Source organism: Gymnoscopelus microlampas (assembly GCF_963454915.1).
Source record: "Gymnoscopelus microlampas genome assembly, chromosome: 19".
NCBI lineage: Eukaryota > Metazoa > Chordata > Actinopteri > Myctophiformes > Myctophidae > Gymnoscopelus > Gymnoscopelus microlampas.
The window spans coordinates 30127141-30152981 of record NC_139956.1 but is presented as its reverse complement, the minus strand read 5'-3'; the positions used below and the strand labels follow the sequence as shown (position 1 = coordinate 30152981).

At 44.9% G+C, this 25841-nt stretch overlaps 3 protein-coding genes across 7 annotated transcripts in view; 1 reads left to right on the top strand and 2 right to left on the bottom strand.

The window, feature by feature from the left end:
* Positions 1 to 1395: 1395 nt before the first annotated feature.
* Positions 1396 to 9775, bottom strand: drap1 (DR1-associated protein 1 (negative cofactor 2 alpha)). Its single transcript, XM_084042703.1, has 7 exons — positions 9581 to 9775; positions 8245 to 8317; positions 7667 to 7760; positions 7078 to 7206; positions 6233 to 6323; positions 5146 to 5231; positions 1396 to 3065 (listed from the first exon to the last, which is right to left on the bottom strand). Exons 1-7 carry the CDS (start codon positions 9620 to 9622, stop codon positions 2840 to 2842), a joined length of 741 nt encoding a protein of 246 aa, XP_083898829.1. The 5' UTR covers positions 9623 to 9775; the 3' UTR covers positions 1396 to 2839.
* A 442-nt stretch (positions 9776 to 10217) lies between these two features.
* Positions 10218 to 14791, top strand: cUnh11orf68 (chromosome Un C11orf68 homolog). Of its 5 annotated transcripts, none has more exons than XM_084042553.1 (4): positions 10232 to 10323; positions 11304 to 11421; positions 12462 to 12687; positions 13445 to 14791. In XM_084042553.1, exons 3-4 carry the CDS (start codon positions 12511 to 12513, stop codon positions 14012 to 14014), a joined length of 747 nt encoding a protein of 248 aa, XP_083898679.1. In that variant the 5' UTR covers positions 10232 to 10323; positions 11304 to 11421; positions 12462 to 12510; the 3' UTR covers positions 14015 to 14791. The 5 variants fall into 5 exon arrangements, with proteins under 5 accessions (XP_083898682.1, XP_083898683.1, XP_083898679.1 ...); XM_084042554.1 differs by having other exon boundaries at positions 11304 to 11432; XM_084042555.1 differs by having other exon boundaries at positions 11304 to 11446.
* The window catches only part of rela (v-rel avian reticuloendotheliosis viral oncogene homolog A), a 25916-nt gene continuing 14693 nt past the window's right edge, over positions 14619 to 25841 (bottom strand). The window contains exons 8-11 of the mRNA XM_084042552.1: positions 17984 to 18199; positions 17216 to 17296; positions 16980 to 17069; positions 14619 to 16791 (exon numbers count right to left, since the gene is read on the bottom strand). Of these exons, the coding sequence (XP_083898678.1) occupies positions 15953 to 16791; positions 16980 to 17069; positions 17216 to 17296; positions 17984 to 18199 (1226 nt within the window). The 3' untranslated portion in view covers positions 14619 to 15952. The remainder of the gene's footprint in view (positions 16792 to 16979; positions 17070 to 17215; positions 17297 to 17983; positions 18200 to 25841) is intronic.

Here is a 25841-nt window from a genome sequence, read left to right as displayed (position 1 = left end):
TTGTGAGCTTGTAGATCAGCTATTTTCAAAAGATTGTTCTACATTTGAAAACTTGTGAAATGGGACATTCTGCATAATGAGTATCTTTCACATTGCAAGGTGTTGTGAGCTTGTAGATCGGCCATTTTCAAATAGCCAATGTTTAAATGGAATTTAAGTGGTTGATTTGCAACAATAATCAAAATCTGACAAGTAGCTAGTAACTAAAGTTTTCAAATAACTGTAGAGTAAAACAAATATTCCAGTAAAGTAAAAGTACCTCAAAATTGTACTTAGAACTTGAGTGCATGTACTTACAGTAGTTACTTTCCACCACTGATGGTAGGAGTGCCTTATTGTTCATGAACTGACTGACACTTGAGTGAATAAGCAGAGGCAGACACCCCCCCCCCCCCCCCCACCAAAAAGAAGGAAAGAGAAAGAAAGTGGGTCCAGCGCTTCATGGGAAGGATAGTATATCTTTTTTTGGGGGGTGGGGGGGGCCACCTTTGGCCCCTGGCTGCTGTGTGGAAACAGTGTGCTTCCTTTCTGCGAGCTCTTTGATGCTCCCCTCCTTCCCTAATAGCCCATATTCGTTTGGTCACCCGACCGTCTAAAGTCAACTACCTACGCCCCCCTCCACCGAACCTAGCCACCCACCCACCCACCCACCCCCGCTGCCGGCATGCTGAGTCATCGTTTGTGCAGGAAGGATGCAGTTGTTTTTGTGGCCCCTGTTTGGGGGGGGAGACTAACAGAGCTGCTGCTGCATTTAACACTGCAGAACCAAACGTAGACACGGAGGAGAGGAAGGGGGCTGGGCGTATGCACTGAACACTGAGAGCAATGTGTGCGGCCGGGCCCAGTCTGCCTGCCAGTTTACAGGATGGTTGTGTGTTTGGTCGGGGCAATCTCTGTAACAGTAACAGTCTACTCTCTGTGAGAGGCTCTACTCCCGACTTGTACCATCTTGCGCTTATCTGATTTGCTTACCCATATAACTGACTAGTGGCAGGTCTAGGGCCGGGCGAAAGCAGCCTGCATATAACCAGGCCCTTGTGACGCGTGAGGTTGTTTTGAGTCACAGCCAGTGTATCTGCAGTATATTGTGTGCATCCTTCATAAACTTCCCCCAGAACTGCAAAAAGCAACACGTTAACCGAAACGTAGGAGGCAGCCAGGTGTAGCTGACGACAAGCGATGTGTTTCACAACTGCGAAACCATCAGGTGAGGTCTTGCGCAACGTTCCGTTCCAATGCCACGGGATCAGGCGTGATGCCAGTTTCACTAGCCTCTGAAAACAAATAAACTTTTATGTGAAATGTGTGCATTGTCACAGATAAGCTCCGTGAGAAACATGTCTAACACACTCGCCTGGCTACTACGAGAAGCAGAAACAATAACGGCGTCACATGTTTTTTTTTTTACTGTTTTTTTAATTGAAATCTGAACTTTATCTCACCCATACAAAATAAAAAGAATGTTAAAAGTTTTACAATACAGTGTCAATTTCAACTGCCTATCATGAAACATTTCATATCGCGACAGACATTACATGGAGGCCAATCTCTCTGCGTTTCTTCAATGGTATACATTTAAAACAATCTAAAAGAGAGAAGAAATTATAGAAAAATTATGAGAGACATTTATTCAAAATAGTGGGGGTGGCCTTAATAGCTGAGAAGCTTACAAATTATAGTGGACCGGGAAGATGCTGGGGGTGGAGGTTACACAACTTTAAAAACAAAGTTCTGGTCCAAAGGTCACATTGTGTATTCTGACAGTTATGGCCTTTAACATAGGGAGTCACCTGGGTGGGGGGGGCCAATGGCAATACAATTAACAGTTTTTTCCTAAATGTGAGAGCAGCTGTGTTTAACTGACAAGTTATAATTAACAAAACATAATTACCTGGATCACCTGCATGCTTGCTGATGTGGTTTGACTTAATGCTGAGGTGGATGTCTTTGAGGAGTCATTTGTAAAAAACGTAAAATTAAAATGGAAACTAATTCACAACGCTGCCGTTGCCTAACCTATAGTAGAAATATGATACACCTGCTTCCTTACACATGTCACAGCCTAAACAATTGGGAATACCAGAAAGCTGCGACAAAGCCGGGAAGTAAGACCGATATCTGGACAACAGTACTTGAAAGCAAAGAATTCATACACTGATTTTCTTGAGACGATGACCTAGTGTTCCCTTCAAGTGATGATCACTTTCAAATAAATACTTCTTAAGCCGTTGCCCTGAACTGACGTTTCCGTTGCATGATCAAAGGCTATAAGGCTTAAACTATGATTTCTGTGATTTTAAACATAATTTTCTTTACCAACCTGAGGGTTTGAGTGACGAGGTGTGATATGTATCTTTCAACAACCAATGTCCATTATTACAGAGTACTGACAAACGAGAAAGAGAGCGAGAGAAACCAATGTGCAAAGCAGAAACCTTACGAGGAAACACAAAAAAACAAACCTATTTCTTTCTGGGGGGCGGGGGTGGGGGTGTGGGGTGGTGGCTTTGCGAGAAAAACACTGACGAATTCCGTTTTTGTAGTAGTCCAAATAGAATGACTGACTTCTTTAAAAAAACACCCCGGTTGGATTCTTTTTGCTCTACCATAAAATAAGGACTTCATTTTTTTTCTTTAAAAATAAAAAGTAAAACACATTAACATACAACCAGTTCTACATCATCACGTGGCAGCATCTCATACTGCCTGGTGTCTGTGGGGCTGTTCTCTGTCACGTGGGTAATCATAGTCTTTCCCTCCCCAACGCAGAGCAGCCACCTTAAGAACAAACTTAAGAAAGGAAAAATATAAAGGTAAAAGAGACGGGCCTTGGTGGGAGCTAAGAGTCATAGTCTTCATCGTCGTCATCCTCGTTTTTGTGCGGCGCGGTGGTGGGAGGCGGCGGTGACACGCCCATCATGGAGGGGTGAGGGGCGAAGGAGGTCAGAGCAGGGGGCATGGCGGCCATGCCGCTCTGGGCCTGTGTTGGCGGGGCCGTGGCGCCCGTGTGGCCCGCGGGGACCGCGTTGCCCATATGCGGGTACTGGGAGGAGGGCACGTCTGGGCTGTGGTGACGAGAGAGCAGAGAGGTGGATCACACATTAGAACAGTTTAAGTGTGTCTTGTGATGGATTCATGAGCTCCACCAGGCTAGGGCGGAGAATCTTGTGTCTTCCCCTGTGTGTCTGTGTATAGTGTTTGCAGCTAATCTGGAAAATGTGTAGAACGATCATTGTCATGTCCTTCACGAAGGAAGGAACTCAATTCCCAAATATTGTTATCATATTTTATTTTTGTGAGTTCGGACCCACCATCCCTCCAGGCTATGGGATACTGATTTGCAAGGCTATGGAGTGGAACTGGCACAAGCTGTGTCCATCCAGCGTATGGGATCTACACTATGCAAATTCGGTCCTCTCATCGGCTGCAGCTGGGGAACTATATTGCCAGATAGTTGATCATCTGTGCACGTAAAAAAAAAAGTTACACCAACATTGTTGAGGTGATGTAGTGTTGGACTCATTGGTGACGTTTTTAAAGCTTGCCATATCTGCCTCTTCCAAACAGCTCCAACACTGACGCACACTCAAGACAGAAAGAGATTGAGAGAGAGATAACACACACATACTAAATGTGACAACAACTATGACACGCACATGAGTGTACGTGCGTGTCACGGGAGAGAGACGCCGTTCAGTATAAGATGCTCTAAAGTAACAGAACCTAGTGGGATTAATAAAGCAGTTTGAAGTTTGTTTCATATATGCATGTCAATCTATCTGCATATTTGTCCACCAGAGGGTGTTGGAAGAGTACAGCTCTACCTGTGGCATCCCTAACAGGGGTCTTTCTATGTTCATGGCTCTGCCTGATCAAGGGCTTGGCCTAATGCCAGACTTTGTTCTGTCACTTAAAGCTAATAATACAGGTAGTGATTTTCATTTCCACCCACTTAAAAAAAAAAGTGTTGCATCTTTAACATTGGGCACATCCTCTTTAGCCATTTAGTCAGGAATTCTGGCCTCATGACTGCTTCCTGGTACTGCCTCATCGCCCTCAGCACCAAATTGGTATACGGGCTGCTCAGACACTACAAAGATAGTAAAATACCTTTCACACTAAGATGGTCTCATAACCATTTTGCATTTAGCAAAGCAGTTATTAGTTTATACACCAGCCAGGCCTTTCTATGATGCTAACTTTTAACAGCTATATTCTCTGGGCTTTGAGCTGCAAGTTCATTGTGTCCTATAAAACATCTGGATGTGTCTCATTTGTGTCTTTCTTTTCTTAACACATGCCTTTTATGCTATTCTCAGGCAAATTATGTCAGTGACCGATCATAATCTAAAACAAATGTGCAATCAATCAACATCCTCCTATCAAGTGTTGTTCCCCTGCTTTTCTGGGAAACCCAAGGGAATAGCAGAGTGTGTGCGGATATGTGTGTGAATGAGGCACAGAAGGTGGGACGTTCAAGGAAGCAAACCCATGATTATCTATTGGGGAATCTTCCCGGTTCTCCCCGATTATCTACTCCAGCATCATCTCTGCTGTACATTCAATCTGCCACAGTCAAGCCAGTTTGGGCAACGAAGTTTTGTATCCTAATGTGTTCCTGAAAGAATGCTTTGCCACTGGTTATTAAACCATTAAAACCGGGAAATGTGTGTAATTTTAGTTAAGAAGTAATTTATATAGCATCACAATCATTTTAACTACTTTAACCATTATTTAATACATGGGTTATTCAAAAATAGAAGATATACAAGCTCATAGCGCATCACTTCGTGCCATGCTGCAAGCTTGTAGATCTGCTCTTTTTTGAAAAAACAAACATTTTTGCAAATCTTTGAATATATATATTTTCAAAGCGAACAATTTGAACTCAAATCTTTGCTTCTCGGGGGCCCTGGATCAAAATATTTTGAGATGGGGGTCCACGGCCAAATACATACAATACATTTTGGGGGTCCTTGACATGAAAATGTTTGAGCACCACTGATATAACATTACTTTTCAGAAAATTGTAAGGATTTAGAAGACATTTGTAGAATCTGCCTGAGGTCTTAATGGGGTAAACATTTACCCAAGTATATCAAGCCAATCTCGGGTCAGTTATGCGAAGTCTGCACGCATTCCTACCTGTGGAACCTGGATGCTGGCTGCAAGTTTGTGCTTGACTGCGAGCCGTCCTCCTCTTCCTCTGTCTCACTGTCTTCGGAGTCGTCCTGTTTCCATGGCAACAAGGACAACAGTGAGAAACAGCAACAAGTCTCAGAGCTCGCATTGTTTGTCGCCGTCAATCTCCCACATCTCTCTCTCATAAACACACACACACACACAAACACACTCATGACAGTCTCTATATAACTACGACCACAGAATGCAATGGGTGCACCCAGTCTAGGGATGTCACGATTATGAAATTTTACTTGATGATCGATTGTCATACAAATAATTGCTATTAACGATTTAATCGTTAATAGCATTAATATTGATAAAAGATTCTGGCAAAAATACGGCAAATTCTATATTTAAAAACGTTCCAAAATAGTGGAAATAGCCAATTTACAAGTTCACAACGCGTCGCGCGTTGTAGATCTGCCATTTCCAATATTTTTGTACATTTTTCAAAATGTATGAACCTTTCTCAACATGGAAACGATTATGACGATTATGCAAAGATTATTGCAATTATCTTAAATAATTGCGATCACGGCCGGCGATTATGTAATAATCGTGACCAGGCCTAATCTAGAGTTGCACCGATACCGATACTATCGGCTACCGATATGACTTATTTCACGTATCGGATATCGGACATGACATAACCGATCCACGTTCCGATAAAAAAAAGTTTTAAAAAAATAAAATAAAGTTTTTAAATATATATAATACAATCACGCAATTGTAAGACCATAACCAAACGTTTTAGCAAATTACTATTAGATAAAACGATCCAGCAAACTTATTTTCGTCGGCCCTCACAGCATGGGAAGCCTGTAGACTGAATACCAAAACGCTCGTTTTTTTCTACTGTTATTGTACTTTAAAATATTCAGTAATAAATGTCTTTAATTGAAAGGTAATGCATTTTTTTTGTATTTAAAGTTTTGCTCGGATATCGGCATATATATCGGATATCGAAAAATATCCTAATTGATATATCGGATCGGATCAGAATTGAAAAAAACTGTATCGGTGCATCTCTAGCCTAATCAGCACCCACCTCTTGTTCCGACTCTGTGCCCGACAGCTTCTTGTCCTTTCCTTTGGAGCCGGCTCCTCCATTCTTGCGACCAGACCCTGGCTTTCTTCCTCTGGGACAAGAGTGTGACAAGACAAAAAGTCAACACAACAACGGTAATAAAAATGAGCATTCTGACTGTGGACCGTATGTGTTTTAGGGAAGTTTATATACACACCCAGGGCCACAGATGTCAAAACCACTGATCCGGCATGTCCTAAACGATAATGTTATTGCTCATTAGACTAGTGCCATATTTTTTCTGCTGAGCAGGCCTCTGTGGAGTCAGCAGAGTTAACTTTTCTCTTCATTATAGCTGATGGGTTTGTCAATGTAATTGGTTTATAATTGCTGTATTTTGCGGGACTTTCTAACTTTGTTTACGCAGTTACGATTTTCCTTAACACGTTAAAACCGGGAAAGCATCTGTGTCGTACTAGATTTCAGCTATATACACACTGTATATAGCAACATATGTTTTTCTGAAAAATCTTAGGACAGTGGTTTAGAACAGTGGCTCTCAAAAATAGCAGATAAATAAGCTCACAGCGCGTCAATTCGTGCCGCACTCCGAGCTTGTACATCTGCTATTTTTGGGGAAAAAATGTTTTTGAATGTTTTGATTTTTTAACACATATCTTTCTTCTGGGGGTTCCCTGGCACAAAACATTTTCAGATGGGGGGTCTGTGGCCAAACATTTTGGGGGTCCTTGGCACGAAAAAGCTTGCAAACTACTGATTTAGAAGGCATTTGTAAAATCTTAATGGGTTTATCAAGTGACTAGCAGGGAGGCAAATGGCATGCGTGTTCCTCTGTATATATGCACCTGCGTGGGACCTTCTCCGCTGCTCCCCCCTCTGCATGGTTCTCCTCTCCCTCTCCCTGCATGTCTGGCACGGTCGCTACCAGGTCCTTCAGAAAATCAAACTGCTGCTCCAGCTCTATACATTGCTTCCTGCATGAAATGCGCGCACACACGCACACACACACACATTAGTGTGCCAATTCTTTTTTTCTTGAGTTTTGGACCAGATGCACGTACACTTTCTGAGCAGAAAAATGCTAATTACTGTATATTTATATTTCGCACAAAAATCAATGATACAAACAGTGAGGTCATCTGGCTACGGTGTTTAACTTGAGGGGAGAAATGTTACAACACATTTTGGACAAGCAATTAAGAGACATGGCACTGCTGTAGGCTTGCATCGTAACTGGAATAAATGACTGGATTATCAAATACTCAAAATTAAATCTGCGGAAAGGGGCTTTATGTTTCACCCACAAGATCACATCAAGGTTCATTTTAAAGTGTGCAATTTGAGCAAAACTATTAAAGTGATACACACACACACACACACACACACACACACACACACACACACACTCCAAAACCCATGCAGACACACACTTACAGGTGTGATGTTGTCATTGTCTTAGCATTCCGAGACTGGGTGACATGACAGGCCTTGGTGAGGAGAGAATCCAGGAAAAGTTCCAGGGCTCGTGCTTAAGTTTGATTTAAGGATAATACCACACGTTATGCCTATGTTCCATTACAATCCAATGCATTCATCTGTCCAATCTCATTCCAAGTGACACAGAGACAAAAAGTAGTGAAATGTGAGTTTAAAAAATATATACTTTTTTTATGCTTTATGATAGCAAGCAACTGTAAACATTTGGCGACTGTGGGTATAATGATAACCACCGGCACCTTGTCATGGTTGAACCAATTCTGACAACCAATACAGTGCACCCAATGTATAACCTTTATTTTGGCACAAATAAATGACACGAGACCTATATCAGGCAAAGTACAAACAAACTAATGTCCTCCTCCTCCTCATATTCTATCCCGCTACTGGCCTAAAAATGACACCCACGTTTTATCATACAGTGTTGCGTCAGTGAAGACATTTATAAGAACAGTATCACAACAAACGGACTCACTGGAGCTTTGTTTTAAACCCTTTTAAGATGTGAAGGATACATATAATAACTGGTACTGCAGCAGCCACTTTGCCTATTTCTTCATCAGTCTGCATAATCTTCTTAATCCTTGCCTGTAATGACAAAAAAGTCACATCCAGGGTTAGTTAGAGAGAGTGAGTGAGTGAGTGAGTGAGTGAGTGAGTGAGTGAGTGACAGACAGACAGACAGACAGAGAAAGAGAGAAACAGACAGGCAGACAGACAGACAGAGAGAGATGGAGAGACAGACAGACAGACAGACAGACAGAGACGGACGCACTGATTGTTGATTGTTATCATCTGATTGACCAATAACAGGGCAAAGCGTGTGAGTGTGAGTGTGTGTGTGTGTGTGTGTGTGTGTGTGTGTGTGTGTGTGTGTGTGTGTGTGTGTGTGTGTGTGTGTGTGTACAGGCCATATTGTTTTAGCCATGCAACACCTGGAGTACAACACTGATTAACTGCATGGCCACAAAAGGTCACGTTAGTGTATCATCATCATGGCAATGCAACTGACAGCTCAACACCAGCCAGGCTAACCAGGCTAACGTGCACCTTCACTTTGGCCCTAGACTTGCTAAAAACACAATATCGGTAACCGCATTGGCTCACAAATCCAGTGATTGAAGAAGTACTCACATTTACATTTGCTTGAGTAAAAGTATCAATACCTTATTGTAGAAATAGTCTGTTATTAGTGCAAGTTCGGTATTCAAAAATGTCTTGGGTAAAAGTACAAAAGTATTGGCCTCAAAATGTACTTAAAGTACCAAAAGTACTAATCATGCAGAATGTCTCATTTCACAAGTTCTCAAATGTATACAATATATAAAAACTCCTTTGAAAAACATTGAGCTTGTAGATCTGCTATTTTCAAATTGCCAAAGTAAACATGTCTGAAGTGGTTTTGTAATAACAATCAAAATCTACAAAGTAACTAAAAGGTTTAAAATAATTGCAGTGGAGTAAAAGTATAATATTTCCCTCCGAGATGTAGTGGAGTAGAAGCACAAGTATTGAAATGGGAAGTACTCCCTGTAAAGTAAAAGCACCTCAACATTGAACTTGAAGCACAGTACTTGAGTAAACGTACTCAGATACTTTACACTGCACAAATCCAAGACAAAAGCTCCATCATAATAACTAGTGTTGGGCTGTCTGTCTGTCACACTTGAAACGTATCTGTCATAAACAGAACCTCTCATAAAACACCTCTCTGGACCCAGTTAGCATGTTAGGCTAACCTCCCACTCACCATGGTGGGAGAGCAGCAGCTAGCCTCGTTAGCATTGCTAGCATCAACCACCGCTGTGTGCTGTGCTGAGTGGTGGGTAGTTGAACTGTTATTAGACTTACCGGAGGGAACCTGGCGTTGTATTTCTTCTTCTTGCTGGGCATTGTTACGTCACCTGGGCGGCTAACTTTAAAATAATAAACAAATAATCTCCTCCACCAGCACCACGCACACGCACGCACACACACACACCACAACAGCCCAGGTAGCTGCAACAAGCTAAAGCTAGCTCCTTAGCTAGTAGCACGTCGTCAATAACGTCACTCTGCTCGCGCGCCCCTCCCTCCTGCTCCTCCGCCTACTCCGTGATACGCGGATGTCGGTGACCCGTCGATGTCTGTGACGCACGATGTCGCTGTTTTTAATTGATTTAAACGACTGATTTAAGTAACGCATCCCATTTTTTGGAGACGCTCAGAAAACAGGTGTAATGTTGTGGCACCGCCTCGGGGGAGCTATCATTGTTTCCATAGGAGACGAGACGTAAGATCTACAAGCTCACAACGGCTATTTTTGAAATTATTAAGAAGAATGTTGTGCTTTAAGTGTTTTTTTGAGGTTAAAAACGTCCCCACAGTTGGCAGCATTTGTGTTGTATTTGTACGCCAGAGTTTTGTCGAGTTGTAATTGTGGTTATGGTCAAGTGACACTCAGCCCGAGTAGTGACAGACTTCAATAGGTTGCTGATAGCGGTGTAACACCCCGCTGGCAGCAGGCAGCTGAGCGTCTCTCGCGCCGGGCGGCGGTAAGATCAATGGAGTTTGTTTCATTGACTTGTTGAAATCAATCCAGATTGACAGGGAAGGTAAGGCTGTGAGTGACAGACCACAGTGTGAGTCAGAGTCTTTTACCATGCAGTGAATGGCAACTTTTCGTGCTGCTATCTCTGTTAAAACAACTCCGGATCAATAACGTTGCAAACATAAAAGAGAGTCAAACATCTCTCCGAAACATAATCAGCGTTGCCAGGTCCGCTTATTATAAGCGACTTTGGGCTTATTTTTCTGTAAATTTGCTCGGTAAATATTGGTAGGTTGCGTTTTTTGGGGCTTGTTTTTAAAGTGTAGTTGCTTATTTTGGGCTTGAGCTTCCAAACCAGTGTTTCTCAAATATTTTCATGTCATGGACCACAAAGTGTAATATGTATTTTATTTGTCCCCTAACCCCACATCTGAAAATGTTTTGTGCCAGATTTGTGTTAGAATGTTTAAAAACTCTTCCAAATATTTCCCATTTTATTTCAAAGGCGTTGTGAGCCTGTAGATCTGCTATTTTCAAATGGCCAATGTACTGTATAAAGGTGCTCATGTAGTGGTGGCCATTTTGTGGTTCCACAGATAGAAAGCCCATAAAAATGTCCGATAGACATTTTATTTATTTTAAATTATTTTAAGCCTATAGCCTATTTTAAGCCTATATATAGAATCAAGCCATCCAGGCTCCTGATGATTATCATGACCATGAAACATTTGATTCTGTGTCAAAAAATATATTGAAATATTTGAATATTTAATTATATATATTTAATAAATATATATTTTTGCGGTTTTCAACTATTTGTTTTTTTTACACAGAATCAAGTGTGTTTGTTACGGTCATGATGATTCACCAGTCCAGGAGCCTGGATGGCTTGGCTCCAGGCTTAAAATAATTGATATAAATATTTTTGGAAATAAATATTTTTGGAAATCTCAATGGGGGTAAATGAATGAGGTTTCTATCTGTGGCACCACAAAATGGCTGCCACTGCTATGTCTTTTCTTTTGGGCTTGTATTCATTCATAGACCTGGTTGCTTATTTCACTCACGATCTGGCAACACTGGTCCGTCTAGAGGATAATATGCGACACGGTTTAGTTCCAAGGAACACAGCCTAGTCTTAATATCTAAGCCTAACTATCAGGTTGGTGTTGTGTAAGTGTTTAAAAGTACGTATTATTATATTTAGAAGTACGAATTAATATGCAAATGCATGCAAAAGTGAACGAATCAACTAAACTATAGCAGCTAAATGCTACCGTTAGCGTGTAGCGTTAGCTGCTTCTCATCATCAGTGTAACAATCAGCTCTTCAGTATTGAAACTGAAAGTAGCATTTAATATCATCAGTGGTGGGAAAAGTACTCACATTTCTTACTTAAGTAAAAGTATCAATACTGCAATGTAGAAATACTCTGTTACAAGTAAAGGTTTCAGAATTCTAAATTTACTTGAGTAAAAGTACAAAAGTATTTGCAACAAAATGTACCAAAAAATAGAAAGTACCCATTATGCAGAATGTTCCATTTCACACGTTTTCAAATGGTCAAAATGTATATATGGAGGTTAATGCATGTTTTGTAATATTAATACAAATCTACAAAGTATTTAGTACTTTGTAGAAGTAAAAGTACTGAAAATTGGAAATACTCCAGTTAAGTAAAAATACCTCAAAATGTAAATGTACTTTACACCACTGGAAAGTAGCATTATCAAACCTATATTTGAAACTGAGAAAGAAATGCGAGCTCTAGTTGATAATTAAAGACACTGTTAATGTGCACAATGTAAAAAAAAAAAAAAAAAATGTTGGTGCACTTTTACAGTCAATATAAAGTTGACTCAAAACAGCCATACAAGAGCCCCTGTCTGCAATTTGTAACTTAGTAAAAATCTAAGCTTAACACCAGAAATGCCCCCCCCCCAACTGTTAACTGTATTATGTTTTATTGCTACTAGTATAGATGATCTCTTGCATATTATTGTATGTCTTTAAATGTTTCGATGAATTGAATACACAGGACCACAATGGAAACGAGCCCTGGCTTAAGGCTTTTTGTGTCATCCTTTTAGCACCATTTGTATAATCGTATCACTTACTATTTGCAACAAACTGTTAATAAAGTATTCAATCAATCAATCAATCAAAATAATGCGCTAACATGAAACCTTTTTTCCCCAACAGGAGAAAGCTTGCATTGGACCCATTAAAACAACTCACTTTGACAGCAACCATGGAGGCGGAGGTGGTTCCAGAAGAGAAGGGGTCGGAAAAGCCAGATGTTTTCACCTCAGACACCTATGCTGCCGAGGCCATGGCGGCGGACATGGACCCCTGGATTATCTTCGACTCACGGAGGACCCCCAGGGCAGAGTTCGACAGCTGGCTGGAGAGCAACAGGCCATCACAGGTAGGCATGGGACGTTAATCATTATTATCGTGTATTGTGATAATAAAAAAAAACGCTCACAATAATCGTATCGCAGAGATTTTGATTTTATCGTGAAATTGTCCTCCGTCGTACACTAGGATGAATTGACTTTTGTTGAGCTGCAAATTCAGTACCACTTAAACCCTCTATCCTACTATAATTCTAGTAACCGTCTTGAGTAGGTGAGTAGGTGAGTAGGTGAAGCTACCCGGTTCTCCTCAGTGGCTGGACCAATTGCTCTGATTTTGCACACAGCCATTGACCATTACCATCTGAACTTAACTGTGAAGCCCGTTTTTCACTTTCATCAAATCTCAGCTTCTTATTAGCGCTTTTGTGTCAAAGAATGTCGCCATGGTTACGGGGCTGCCCAGCTATGGGAAGAACTTCCTCCCGGGTTGCCAGATCATGTGCGCATATCCCCCCACAGATGCGTCGACCGGGTATGGTCTAGTACTTGATAAAGCAGACATGTAAAGAGCGCATTTGGTACACTCTTATTTCACTCTACACAAATTGATTCACCAAAATAGCAGATCTTGTGAGCTTGTAGATCGTCTACTTTTTGGCGAACATCCCCCCCAGAATAGGGATGCTGGGGGTTCAAGTGGTTACAAAAGTGGTATTTAAAGTTTTAAGCATATTTTGATTACCGTGTTAATATCGTTAATCGCAATAATTTTTGTCACAAAAATCGTGACATGCAATTTTCATGTCGTCCCATCCCTAATCACAGGTGTCTCGATATGGCGACGAGGAGGACGGCAGGAGCCCCGTGGGGTGGATCGCCGTGCTGGGACCCGACCACTGCCCCAGCGACGGGGACGTCGACGGCCTCCAGGACAGCTGGGACGAGCTGCAAGCCAGCGGCCGGCCCGTGACCCACCAGACGGTGAAGGAGCTCGCCCTGAACCACGGCGTGCTCTCCGGGAAGTGGCTGATGATGCTGGACACCGGCTTCAAGGTCGACCACGCCTGGGAGTGCGTGGCCAGAGCGACGGCGGACGGCCAGATCAAAACGTGTAAAGTGAGCCCCCACGACCCCGGCAACAGCAAGCACGTCATCTGTTGCTACAACGAGAACTTCACGGAGGAGAACGAGGTCGTGAGGTTGGACGCGGCCATCCGCGCCACGGGGGTCAAGTGTTCGCTCACTTACAAGCCCGACGTGTACACCTACCTGGGGATCTACCGCAACAACCGCTGGAAGCTCAGCCCGACCATATATGAGAGCAAGTTCGACCTGGAGTGTGTACCCAGGCGTTCCCTCGTCATTAACAAAGTCACCAATCAGGAAGTCACATAGGGTCCTGTGAGAGCAAGAAGGTGCATCTACTAGCCCAGAGCGTGTAGATAAAAAGGAGAAGCTACTTAAAAATAGTCACATAATAATGCTGTGTGGTTCTACAACTAAATCATGACTGACCGGTAGCTGTTGATTGTCTGTCAGGCATTGAAGATGACCTACCAAAATTGTTTTGTTTTTGTTTCAATTTTGTCTAATCATTCTGAGCCATTTCTTAATGCCTTTATTGGATGTTCAGCTATTCTGTTTAAAACAAATAATCAATGGTTCTTTCTTTATTTTACAGTATGCTAACCTGTCCGACACAAGACTGGAGAAATGTTTTACAAAAATTGTTTGACAGAAAAAGTGTAAGGCGTGATATGTTTCTTCATAATGTATGAAGGTTTTTTCTTTTATTTGTACTTAAATGCTGTTTTTTTCTACAAAAAAAAAAGATTGTTGATTGTCAGGGATTGAATGTGTACTTTATACTTTTGGCTTACAAACCAAAACATTTTTCTTTCAAGTTTGTCTAAATCATCACATTTCAATTTAAAACAAGTCAGTGGTTGTTTGGAAATACTGTAACTGTACACTTGAAATACTGTACTGTACACTTAACAGCTACCTATTCGACCCGATACCGGAGAACAACTTGCTTTAAGGAAAATGTGTAAGGCAGGAAAGGATGTCTCTCTTCATAATGCATGCTTTTCCTTTTAAAAAAAATGTTTCTTTTCCTTTTCCATAGCTGTTGTTACAGAATTGCCAAATACAGATTCATTTTGAAGTGTCTTATAACACGTGTTTTTATTGCTCAGTGTTAGTCATTTGTATTGTGACAAAAACAATAACCACTTTACAAATAGAATTTGCATAGATAAAATCTCCTTAAATCTTATACAAAATATTAGATTACACATTCATCCGTTTCCAAGAGGCCTGATGTGACCTTGACTATATATGGTGTAGAAAAGGTGACCTACCATTCTGTAATGCTGGATTACAGCAGATGCTACTTTGTTATTTTAATGTGTGCTGAATTAACATGTTTACATGAGTGTGAATATACTGTATATTTCACATATCAATGTGTTTCCATTTCTCTATGTATGTACATGTACACCTATACTGTATTTAGTTGTCAAGATGATAGAAATACATTTCCTTAAGAGCATCACGAAAAATGGTAAATCTAAAAGACAATTCTGTCTGACAGTTACGACCTCAAACAAGTAATTCTACCCATTTTAATTCAGAGCTAATGTTTAGCGTAATTAAACATCCAGCAAATTCCTCTGCATAGCCTTTATGCTGGGGTGGGACATGGCACTTGCAAAGAAAGATTGTACAGCCAAGTCCAAAATGTGGGCCAAATTGAACTCGATAATGTTCTTTAAATTGATTAAAATGATTCAAAAAGGCACAATCTAACGATGAAACCATGTGTTGCAGGATTCCACATGAATTCCATTAAAAGGGCAACATTCAATATATTGATAATATATTTTGCAGAACACTGTTTTCTTAATGGACACTCTTGCACCAAGATGACAGTGGTTGAACATAAGGATGTTCAACTGTGGTTTTAAGTGATAGCAAGTGCAATCATCAACAGAAGTAATGTTTACGAGGGGACATAACATCCGATTGTTTTGAGTTTGATTATTGTTCACTGGCTGGCTGGTAAAAAAAAAAGGCCTGATAAAGTCCACACCTTATCAACTCTGTCCACATCAAATGCCACCTAGATTCTTCAAGGTATTTCCAAGCTTCAATGAATATTTTTGCAGCATTCCGTCCCAACCAGCTCTTCATATTCACCATATTTCCTTATTTTGGCTTTATTTAGAGCATAAAAATGCAGGAACTTTGAATGGGTGAGTCCACCAAAATGACACGTGCACATGGTCTGGCTTTACAAATGTCTACAGGATGTTTCATGCAGGTGAGCTCTTAAGTCGGATGCCCCACAAAAGCGGCCTGACTCCCGCTGTTCAAAATGGACATGAGGCGATCCTCGTCGGCAGACATCAGCTCGTCGAACTCGTCCAGGACGATGCGCTGGCTAGCGTTGCTGGGTGAGCTGTCCATCATGCCCTCGCTCTGGAGCAGGCTGACGATGCTGTTGGGATAGTTCATCCAAGTGCTTCCCGGGTTGTTGGCTGTGTCTGCAGGGTTCTGGGACGCTGCAATGTTCTGGGTGGCGGCGGACGAGCCGGTCGAGGGCGCCTGGTGGCACGGAGCTGAGCCAGCGTTAACCCCCTCGCCCCCAAGCCTCTGACTCAGCAGGCTCTCAAAATCATCCATGATGAGACTCTCCAGGTTGCCTGCGGCCTGGGCCTCCGAAAAGCTAGGAAAATCTGGTATGTCATCGTCCCCTAATGGGGCGTCATCTACTCGGAACTGGGAGCCCTGCAGGGTAAAGGAGGCCGTGGTCCCCTGGGTGGCGGCAGTCTCTTGAGCAGTGGCAGAGGGGAAGGTGGAGAAGGAAAAGTCATGGAGGTCTGACAGGTTGACGGTGGGGTAATCCTGGTTGGCAGTGGAAGAGGCCGAGGCCTGGGATGAACTGTAGCCGGTCACCGGGGTGGCTTTAGGCTGGGAGTCCAGCGTCAGGCTTTCCAGAAACTTCCATGGCTGATTGACGGCGGTGGAGGAGGCGGTGGAGGCCTCTACCTTGGGCTGGACAGAGAAGAGCTGGCCACGCTGGATGTAAGAGGAGGTTTGGAAGGCTGTCTGAGGCTTCCCTGCAGCTGCAGCACCAGCACCACCAGGGGGCACCCCTGAGTTCCCACCTGCAGGATGAAAAACACATCTTAGTCATCTCCACTTTCACTACCTTGTCTCTGAATACTGCACAGGTGATTCCTCAGCTCATTTTGTTTATTGTCCAACAAGACATCGAATGCAACAATGAGTTTCTCCTTCAATAACACATGGAAACGCATGCAAAGCTATGATGTGACAAAACTGAAAGGCTCACCAGACTGTACACCCATTACTTGAGGTTGAGGCTTGACTGTGACGGTTCTCCTTGCAGTTGTTATGGGCCTCCTGTCTGGTGGCAAGCCCACTGAGAAAAACATAAAACAAATACATTACGAAATGACATTACACCATGATGTATAACAGAACAATAGTACTACAAACCCTAAAGTTCAACATGGTTTCATTGCTTTATAAAAGATAATGATGATATAGTATATTGTAGACGCTTACCTCCAGGCAGCATAGTGCCCAGTTTCAGGTTCTGGAAAATGTCCCCTGTGCGTTTCCTCTTCTCCATGAGTCGGTACTCATCTATTTGGACATTTTTAAATTGAAAAGACTTCATAAGAATGACATGTAATATAGTTAAACCCAACATGCAACAGCATTTGGGGCACAATCTCATTATTTAATCTTTCCAATATGTTCAGCTTGTGTTCAGTATCCCCGAGAACATTTGAGCTCGTTGTAGGGGCACACATAAGGTTTGCACAGGTTTTCGACAGTCGAGTTCAAAAACATTGTTAGCTACACCAGTGGTTTTCAAAGTAAGGGCTGCACCCCCAGGCTGGCCAATTGGAAGGAAGAGGAAAATGAAGAAAAATCTTTCTTTTTTTTAATCTGAAAATCTAAAAGTTTAATTCAAGTGAAATTCATATAAGATTGTTGGCATCCCTTTTTTGGGTATGTCATTGTCAAAAGTTTACAATCATTTTCAAAAATAGCAAAAAATAACAGTTGTACAAGCTCAGAGTATGTCACAGCGCGACACGTGAGCTTGTAAATCGGCTAATTTAGCTATTTTCTTCCTTTTTAAAAGCCATCTCGCAATAGCGGGAATATGGCTATATGGGAGTCCTTGGCATGGTAACCACTGAGCAACACCAACTAAATACTTTAAAGAACTCCATTAAAAATGTGATGATTCAAGCAATTTTTCTGGCACCCGTACAAACTGTGCAGACAATATGACCGAAAATAATCCTGTTTCATCATTACCTGGGTCAGAGGGAAGGAACTGGAAGTCCATTGGCTCGCTGACCTCGCGGTCTGAGGGTCTGCGGAGCTGCATCTTGACCCTCACGGGTTCGGTCAGGTTTGTGTCACGGTAGGGCGGCGCGCGAAACACAATGGCCACCTGCCTGTGGACGTCAGCCTGGGAGAAAGTGCCCTTCCCTTCCCAGGTGTCCTGGAAGAAACGTACCTCAATGTCCTCTGTAGGGAGAAGAGCAGTGGCGGGACATGCAGGAGGAGAAAGGGACAGTATATGAATGGAAATGTCCATAAACATTAACATTATAGCATTACTTTAATTCAGTTTTAAAGCTGCACACTTATTTCAATGAATAAAACGTTATTTTAACCAATCTGTGTGAGTATGTTAATACAGTATAACTAGCACATCTGCAGTGGTTGGAGGTGGTGTAGGAAACCGACTGGTTGACAAGAAGTACTGCCTGAAGCTGATGAGTGCGATATCTCTCCACGACAAGACAAGTGAGGAACCTCCGGAACCACAAGTGACGGACACAGGTTTGAATCCCGGGTGTTGCAGTTGCAATTACAACTTTGTCGGAAGAGGACATAGCATTTATTCATTGCAGCTTTGAAGAAGCAGAAATGATGCACAGGAGTTGAAAAAAGAAAGAAAAGCAGAGATAAAAATGAAACTAAGATTGCCGGCTGGCTGGCGCGAACGCCTAATTTATACTCCATCATAGGATGGTGTTCCACGGCGAATATAGCTTACACTTCTAAAATAGCCCACTATTCTTGGCACAGTACACCATCATACGACTACTGTTAAGTGAAAATCAGGCTTAAGCAGTCAGACGATGTGTCAGTGTGTCAAGGATCTGATCTGTGACTAATGTTGGACCATGTGAGGCTTCTGAATTACATTTATAACCCTGTTTTAAACTGAATCATAACTATGTTTTCACTGCTTTGAATCCTAGCAACGAACCAATTGTAATTTCCTTTTTCTTTTTGTGCTGTGCCGTTTACAAGAAGTGGTAACATTCAAATACAGGAAGAAAGCACATTGGTTTCTTGTGTGAGCATAAGCCAGAAATAGAAATAATGAGGTTGAATATTAAAGCCTGGGCTCAGTCCATTTATTTAGATAAGTTAGTTAGGTTACTTTGCCAGATGCTAGGTATGTTGTTTACTTGTAGACAGATGATGCTAAGTATGCTATTTAGAAAGATGCCAGGTTTGTTGTCTATTTGTTATTCCAGTTTCTTTGTAACACACTTGTCTTATTCAGACTCTAATGCCTCAACCCATGGTTTTGGGTATTAATTAATACTAATGACTAATTCCCGAGACAATTGTGTTAGTGAAGTTATCCCTAAACCTATCTGTAATATAAATAAGTATATGAAACTATTGCTATAGACTATTGAAGCATGACCATTTGATTGTGTTCTGGCTTTTAACATTTGTTTAAAATTTAAAATGTGTTTTTGGTTGTTGTCCCGTTAGAGCGAAGGGGCACTGCAAATCCATACAAAGTTATTCTGAGTGATCACCTTTATCCTATGAAGAGATATATATATATATATATATATATATATATATATCTATATATATATCTATATATATATATATATCTATATATATATATATATATATATATATATATATATATATATATATATATATATATATATATATATATATATCTATATATATCTATATATATATCTATATATATCTATATATATATATCTATATATATATATATATCTATATCTATATATATATCTATATATATATCTATATATATATCTATATATATATCTATATATATCTATATATATATCTATATATATATATCTATATCTATATCTATATCTATATCTATATCTATATATATCTATATATCTATCTATCTATATATATATATATATATATATATATATATATATATATATATTGTGGGGCGTCGCTAGGCAACAGCCTGCCAGGTAAGCACCTCAGCAGGGAGAGTCAGTGGGACAGAGGCGGTGCACGGCCAGCCAGGCCCCGCCCCCAGCTGGGCTGCGTCATCGACGGGCGTTACCTGCCCGTCTACCTGTGGAATCAGCCTGAAGTGAGCGCAGCCGTGGCACCCAGCTGGGGAGCGCACAAACAATGTAAAAGCACCGTCTCTGCCTCAGTATGGACTGACTCTCCACGCTGGCCAGACAGGTGCACAGGCGGTAAGCGACCCCCCACTTCTTATCCTCCTCCTCATTTACCTGGTGTTATATAGATCGGAGTCTAATACCTGTATCTCTCTGTTATAGGCAACCTAGGACCTGGTGTAAATTGCGCAGAGCGCCTGTGGACAAAGGATCCCCCGCAGAGAGCGGGCGGAGGATTACGCACAGACTAGTATTGCTCACTGAACCCACGTTTGGGTAGTGTTATGATTTGAGTGTTGGATTTATGATTTGAAACGTATAACTAGACGGCACCGAGTTGGAAGCCCGTGAGCGTGCCGTATTCATTAATAAAAAGCCCAGCGAGGCCTTCGCACATACTGTCTCCGAGTGTTGGTTTGGTTCAGTCTTCACAAGTGGTGGAGAATGCGGGCATAGACTGATCCACGCCAACACCTCTGATTATGGAGCATGCGCAGGCACTCACCGCGCTCCTCAAGAGCCAGACTGAGCTACAAACAGCAGTGCAAAAGTTAATGGATAAAATGACCCGGGACACCGTCCTTACACGGGCACCGGGCGATGTACTCACCAAATTGTCTCCGGACGACGATGTCGAAGCATATCTGGAAGTATTCGAACGCACCGCCATTCGGGAAAGGTGGCCGGTGGCCGACTGGGCCTCCCTCCTCGCGCCCTTCCTAACCGGCGAAGCCCAGCGCGCATGCAGGGACCTGACGATGGCTGACGCCCGGGACTTTCCAAAACTAAAAGCCGCGATTCTGGCCACCCACGGCTACAGCCTACCCGCCCGGGCCCAGAGGTTTCACAACTGGGCCTACCAGGTGGCCCAGTCTCCCCGACCGCAGGTAGCCGCCCTGCTAAGAGTGACGCACAGCTGGCTGACCATCGGGGGAGATCCCCCCGCTATTGACCGCCTGGTGATAGATAGATGCATCCGATCGTTGCCGCCTGATGCACGGAAGTACGCCGCTCAAGTCAGCCCCAGCTCACTGGAGGAACTGGTGGCACTCCTGGAGAACCACCAGGTTAGCACGGAGATGCTAAAAGCCATGAAGCCCGACCCGCCCCGTGGAAGTCCAGAGGAGCGCCCCGGCCGTGAGCGGAAGAGGACGCCGCCGCCCAACCGCACTCCCCGCCCACGAAGGAACTCGGCCTCCGACCGGCCTGCTCGAGGCCTACCGGCCAGACGCTGTTACGTCTGCGGCAAGCAGGACCACCTGGCGCGCAGCTGCCCGGACCTCTGGGACCGAGACGTCGCCATGCCCACGGCTTCCAGCGCCGACGGAGCCCGCGCCTGCCTCCATTCGGGGAGTGGCCCGAAGCGCCAGACTACGCTGCCGGTGAAGGTGGAAGGGACCGACACGCACGCTCTCCTGGACTCGGGGAGCGCCGTTACATTAGTCCACGCCGCCCTGGCGGGGCCAATAGACGAAGCCACAGTCCCGGTCACGTGTGTCCACGGTGACCTGCGCCGCTACCCGGTGAGCCGCATTCACATCCAGACGCCCCGGGGAAACGCCGTGGTACCAGCGGGGGTGGTGCCCAACCTCCCCGTGCCGCTTCTAATTGGCTCGGACTGCCCTCTCTTCGCCCGATACTGGGGGGCCGGCCTGACGCGACCACCGCTCCGCAGCCGCCACCGCCGACGGCCACAGCTCAGCTCGACTCCTGGCCGGCCCGCCTGCCCCGCCTTCGGAGGTCCCAGCGACGCCTCCCCCAGCGGCGACTCCACAGGAGGAGAGGCAGCCGCGGGTGAAGAGAGAGGAGAAGCTCGCGCCCTGGCGGAGATGACGCTCGAGGAAGACGAGCGCGCGGACCCGTTCGCAGAGTTCCCACTCCCAGAGGAAGCCGCCTCGTCCCGGGGGGGGGGAGTTCGCCACGGCTCAGTGGACAGACCCGAACCTAGAGATGGCCAGGCAGCACGTCGTGGCCATAGACGGACGCAAGAACGAGGGGGTGAGTGACCTTGTGTCGCCATACTTTAATGTGAAAAATGGATTGTTATATCGGGCCGTGTTAGTTAGCGGGGAAGAGCTAGTGGAACAGCTCTTGGTGCCGAAACCGTATGTCACTCGAGTTCTATATTTAGCCCACACTCACCAGTTCGGGGCCCACTTGGGGGTGAAGAAAACGTATGATCGCATATTGGCTCGCTTCTATTGGCCCGGGGTGAAACGGGCTGTGGAGGATTTTTGCAAGAGCTGTCCGGAATGTCAAAAAATGTCTCCCCGTCCCTCACAACGTAACCCCCTTGTACCACTGCCGATTATCGATGTGCCGTTTTCGCGACTAGCTATGGACATTGTGGGCCCACTCCCCAAGTCCGCCCGGGGCCACCGTTACATTCTCGTCATTGTGGACTATGCCACCCGCTATCCAGAGGCCATACCATTACGCACCGCGTCAGCCAAGGCTGTTGCGCACGAACTGTTAATGCTCTTTAGTCGGGTGGGAATTGCGAACGAGGTACTCACGGACCAGGGCACTTGTTTTATGTCTCGAGTTATGACACTACTGTACCGCTGGCTAAAAGTGAAACGCATACGCACATCGGTGTATCATCCCCAGACTGACGGACTGGTGGAGCGGTTTAACCAGACTCTAAAAAAAATGTTGAAAAAGTTGATTGATGTTGATGGCAAGGACTGGGACCAGTTAATTCCCTACGTCCTGTTCGCCATCAGAGAGGTGCCCCAGGCTTCCACAGGGTTCTCTCCGTTTGAACTGGTGTATGGGAGGAGACCGCGCGGCCTGTTGGACCTCGCCAAGGAAGCCTGGGAAAGCCAGCCGTCTCCCCACCGGAGTGTAATCGACCATGTCGCGCAGCTGCAAACACGAGCAAAGAAGATTTGGCCACTGGTCCGCCAGCATATGGAGCAGGCACAGAGGGACCAGTGCCGCACCTACAACCGGGGGGCCAAGCTCCGGGAGTTCCAGGTCGGGGAGAAAGTGTTGGTACTGGTCCCCACCTCCGAGTGCAAGTTCCTGGCCCAGTGGAAAGGGCCCTACGAGGTGGTGGAGAAAGTAGGCCCTGTCGACTACCGAGTGAGGCAGCCGGGTCGGCGCAAAGGCCACCAGATTTACCACGTGAATATTCTAAAACAGTGGCACACAGCGGGCCCGCTGCCTTCCTCGGTCCTACTGGCCACCACCTCTCTGCGGACCCCCGCCGCCGTGCCGACAGGAGATGACTTGGCCCCGTCGCAGCGCCAGGACCTGAAGGAGCTGCTGGCGCGCAACGACGACATCTTCTCCGAGCTGCCCGGCCGGACCACCGCCATCCGCCATGACATCCGCACCAACCCCGGCGAAATAGTGCGCCAGCGGCCCTACCGGATACCGGAGGCCCGGAGAGTGGCCATCAAAGAGGAGGTGAAGAAGATGTTAGAACTCGGCGTAATAGAGGAGTCCCACAGCCCCTGGTCCAGTCCAATTGTGATCGTGCCGAAACCTGACGGGACCTTGAGATTCTGTAATGACTTTAGGAAGCTGAATGAAGTCTCGGCCTTCGATGCTTATCCCATGCCACGAGTCGATGAGCTGATCGAGCGCCTGGGACCGGCCCGCTTCGTCAGTACACTGGACCTAACGAAGGGGTACTGGCAGGTGCCCCTGACGGAGAGAGCCAAGGCCAAGACGGCGTTCTCCACCCCCGAGGGCCTCTTCCAGTACCGCGTCCTGCCGTTTGGAGTCCATGGCGCCCCCGCAACCTTCCAGCGGCTAATGGACCGGGTCCTGCGGCCCCACCGGGACTATGCTGCCGCGTACCTTGACGATATCGTCATACACAGCCCTAGTTGGTCCCAGCACCTCCTGCACCTCGACGCCGTCCTGGGCGCCCTAAGACGAGCCGGCCTCACCGCTAACGCCAAGAAGTGCCGGGTGGGTCTAGCGGAGACTGACTATCTTGGATACACCATCGGACGAGGGTGTGTGAAGCCCCAGGTCCGAAAGGTGGAGCGGATCCGGGACTGGCCCCGGCCCGCTACTAAGAAGCAAGTAAAATCATTCATGGGTCTAATCTCATATTATCAAAAGTTTATTAAAAATTACGCTACTATTGCAGCACCCCTATATGAGCTGACGCGCCAGAGCCTGCCCCACCACGTCGCTTGGACAGCGGAGACTGAGGCGGCGTTCGTCACGCTGAAGGCTGCACTATGCGAGGAACCGGTGCTGATCGCCCCGGACTTCCAGAAGCCGTTCCTCCTCCACACCGATGCGTCCGGCACCGGAGTCGGAGCCGTGCTGGCGCAGGTGGTGGAGGGAGACGAGCACCCGGTCACGTTCATCTCCAGGAAACTCCTCAAACATGAACGAAACTACGCCACGGTGGAGAAAGAGTGCCTCGCCGTGAAGTGGGCCATTCACCACCTGCGGTACTACCTGTGGGGGAGGACCTTCACGCTCGTCACGGACCACGCCCCGTTGAAGTGGATGGCCAGGAACAAGAACCGAAACGACCGGGTCACCAGATGGTTCCTTGAGCTCCAAGACTACCACTTCACCGTGGAACACCGTCCAGGGAAAGAGATTCCCCACGCCGACGCCCTCTCGAGGCTGTACGAGGAAAGAAGTGAAGCTCCCGACCCAGGCACGGAGCTTAGGGGGGGGATATGTGGGGCGTCGCTAGGCAACAGCCTGCCAGGTAAGCACCTCAGCAGGGAGAGTCAGTGGGACAGAGGCGGTGCACGGCCAGCCAGGCCCCGCCCCCAGCTGGGCTGCGTCATCGACGGGCGTTACCTGCCCGTCTACCTGTGGAATCAGCCTGAAGTGAGCGCAGCCGTGGCACCCAGCTGGGGAGCGCACAAACAATGTAAAAGCACCGTCTCTGCCTCAGTATGGACTGACTCTCCACGCTGGCCAGACAGGTGCACAGGCGGTAAGCGACCCCCCACTTCTTATCCTCCTCCTCATTTACCTGGTGTTATATAGATCGGAGTCTAATACCTGTATCTCTCTGTTATAGGCAACCTAGGACCTGGTGTAAATTGCGCAGAGCGCCTGTGGACAAAGGATCCCCCGCAGAGAGCGGGCGGAGGATTACGCACAGACTAGTATTGCTCACTGAACCCACGTTTGGGTAGTGTTATGATTTGAGTGTTGGATTTATGATTTGAAACGTATAACTAGACGGCACCGGGTTGGAAGCCCGTGAGCGTGCCGTATTCATTAATAAAAAGCCCAGCGAGGCCTTCGCACATACTGTCTCCGAGTGTTGGTTTGGTTCAGTCTTCACAAGATATATATATATATATATATATATATATATATATATATATATATATATATATATATATATATATATATATATATATATATATATATATATATATATATATATATATATATATATATATATATATATATATATATATATATATATATCTTGATGGTAGTGATCTCTTCCAGGATGATAATGCCCCCATCCACATGGGATGAAGGGTCACTGAATGGTTTGAAGTGTATGATATTTATTTGAATCATATGCGATGGCCTTTGCAGTTACCAGATCGTAACTCAATTGAACACCTATGGGAGATTTTGGACCGACGTGAGTGACAGCACTCTCCAACACCATCATCAAAACACCAAATGAGGGAATAGCTTTCGCTAGAATGGAACCCCATTCTATCCCTCCAGTAGAGTTTCCGAGACTTTAATCTATGCCAAGGAGCATTGAA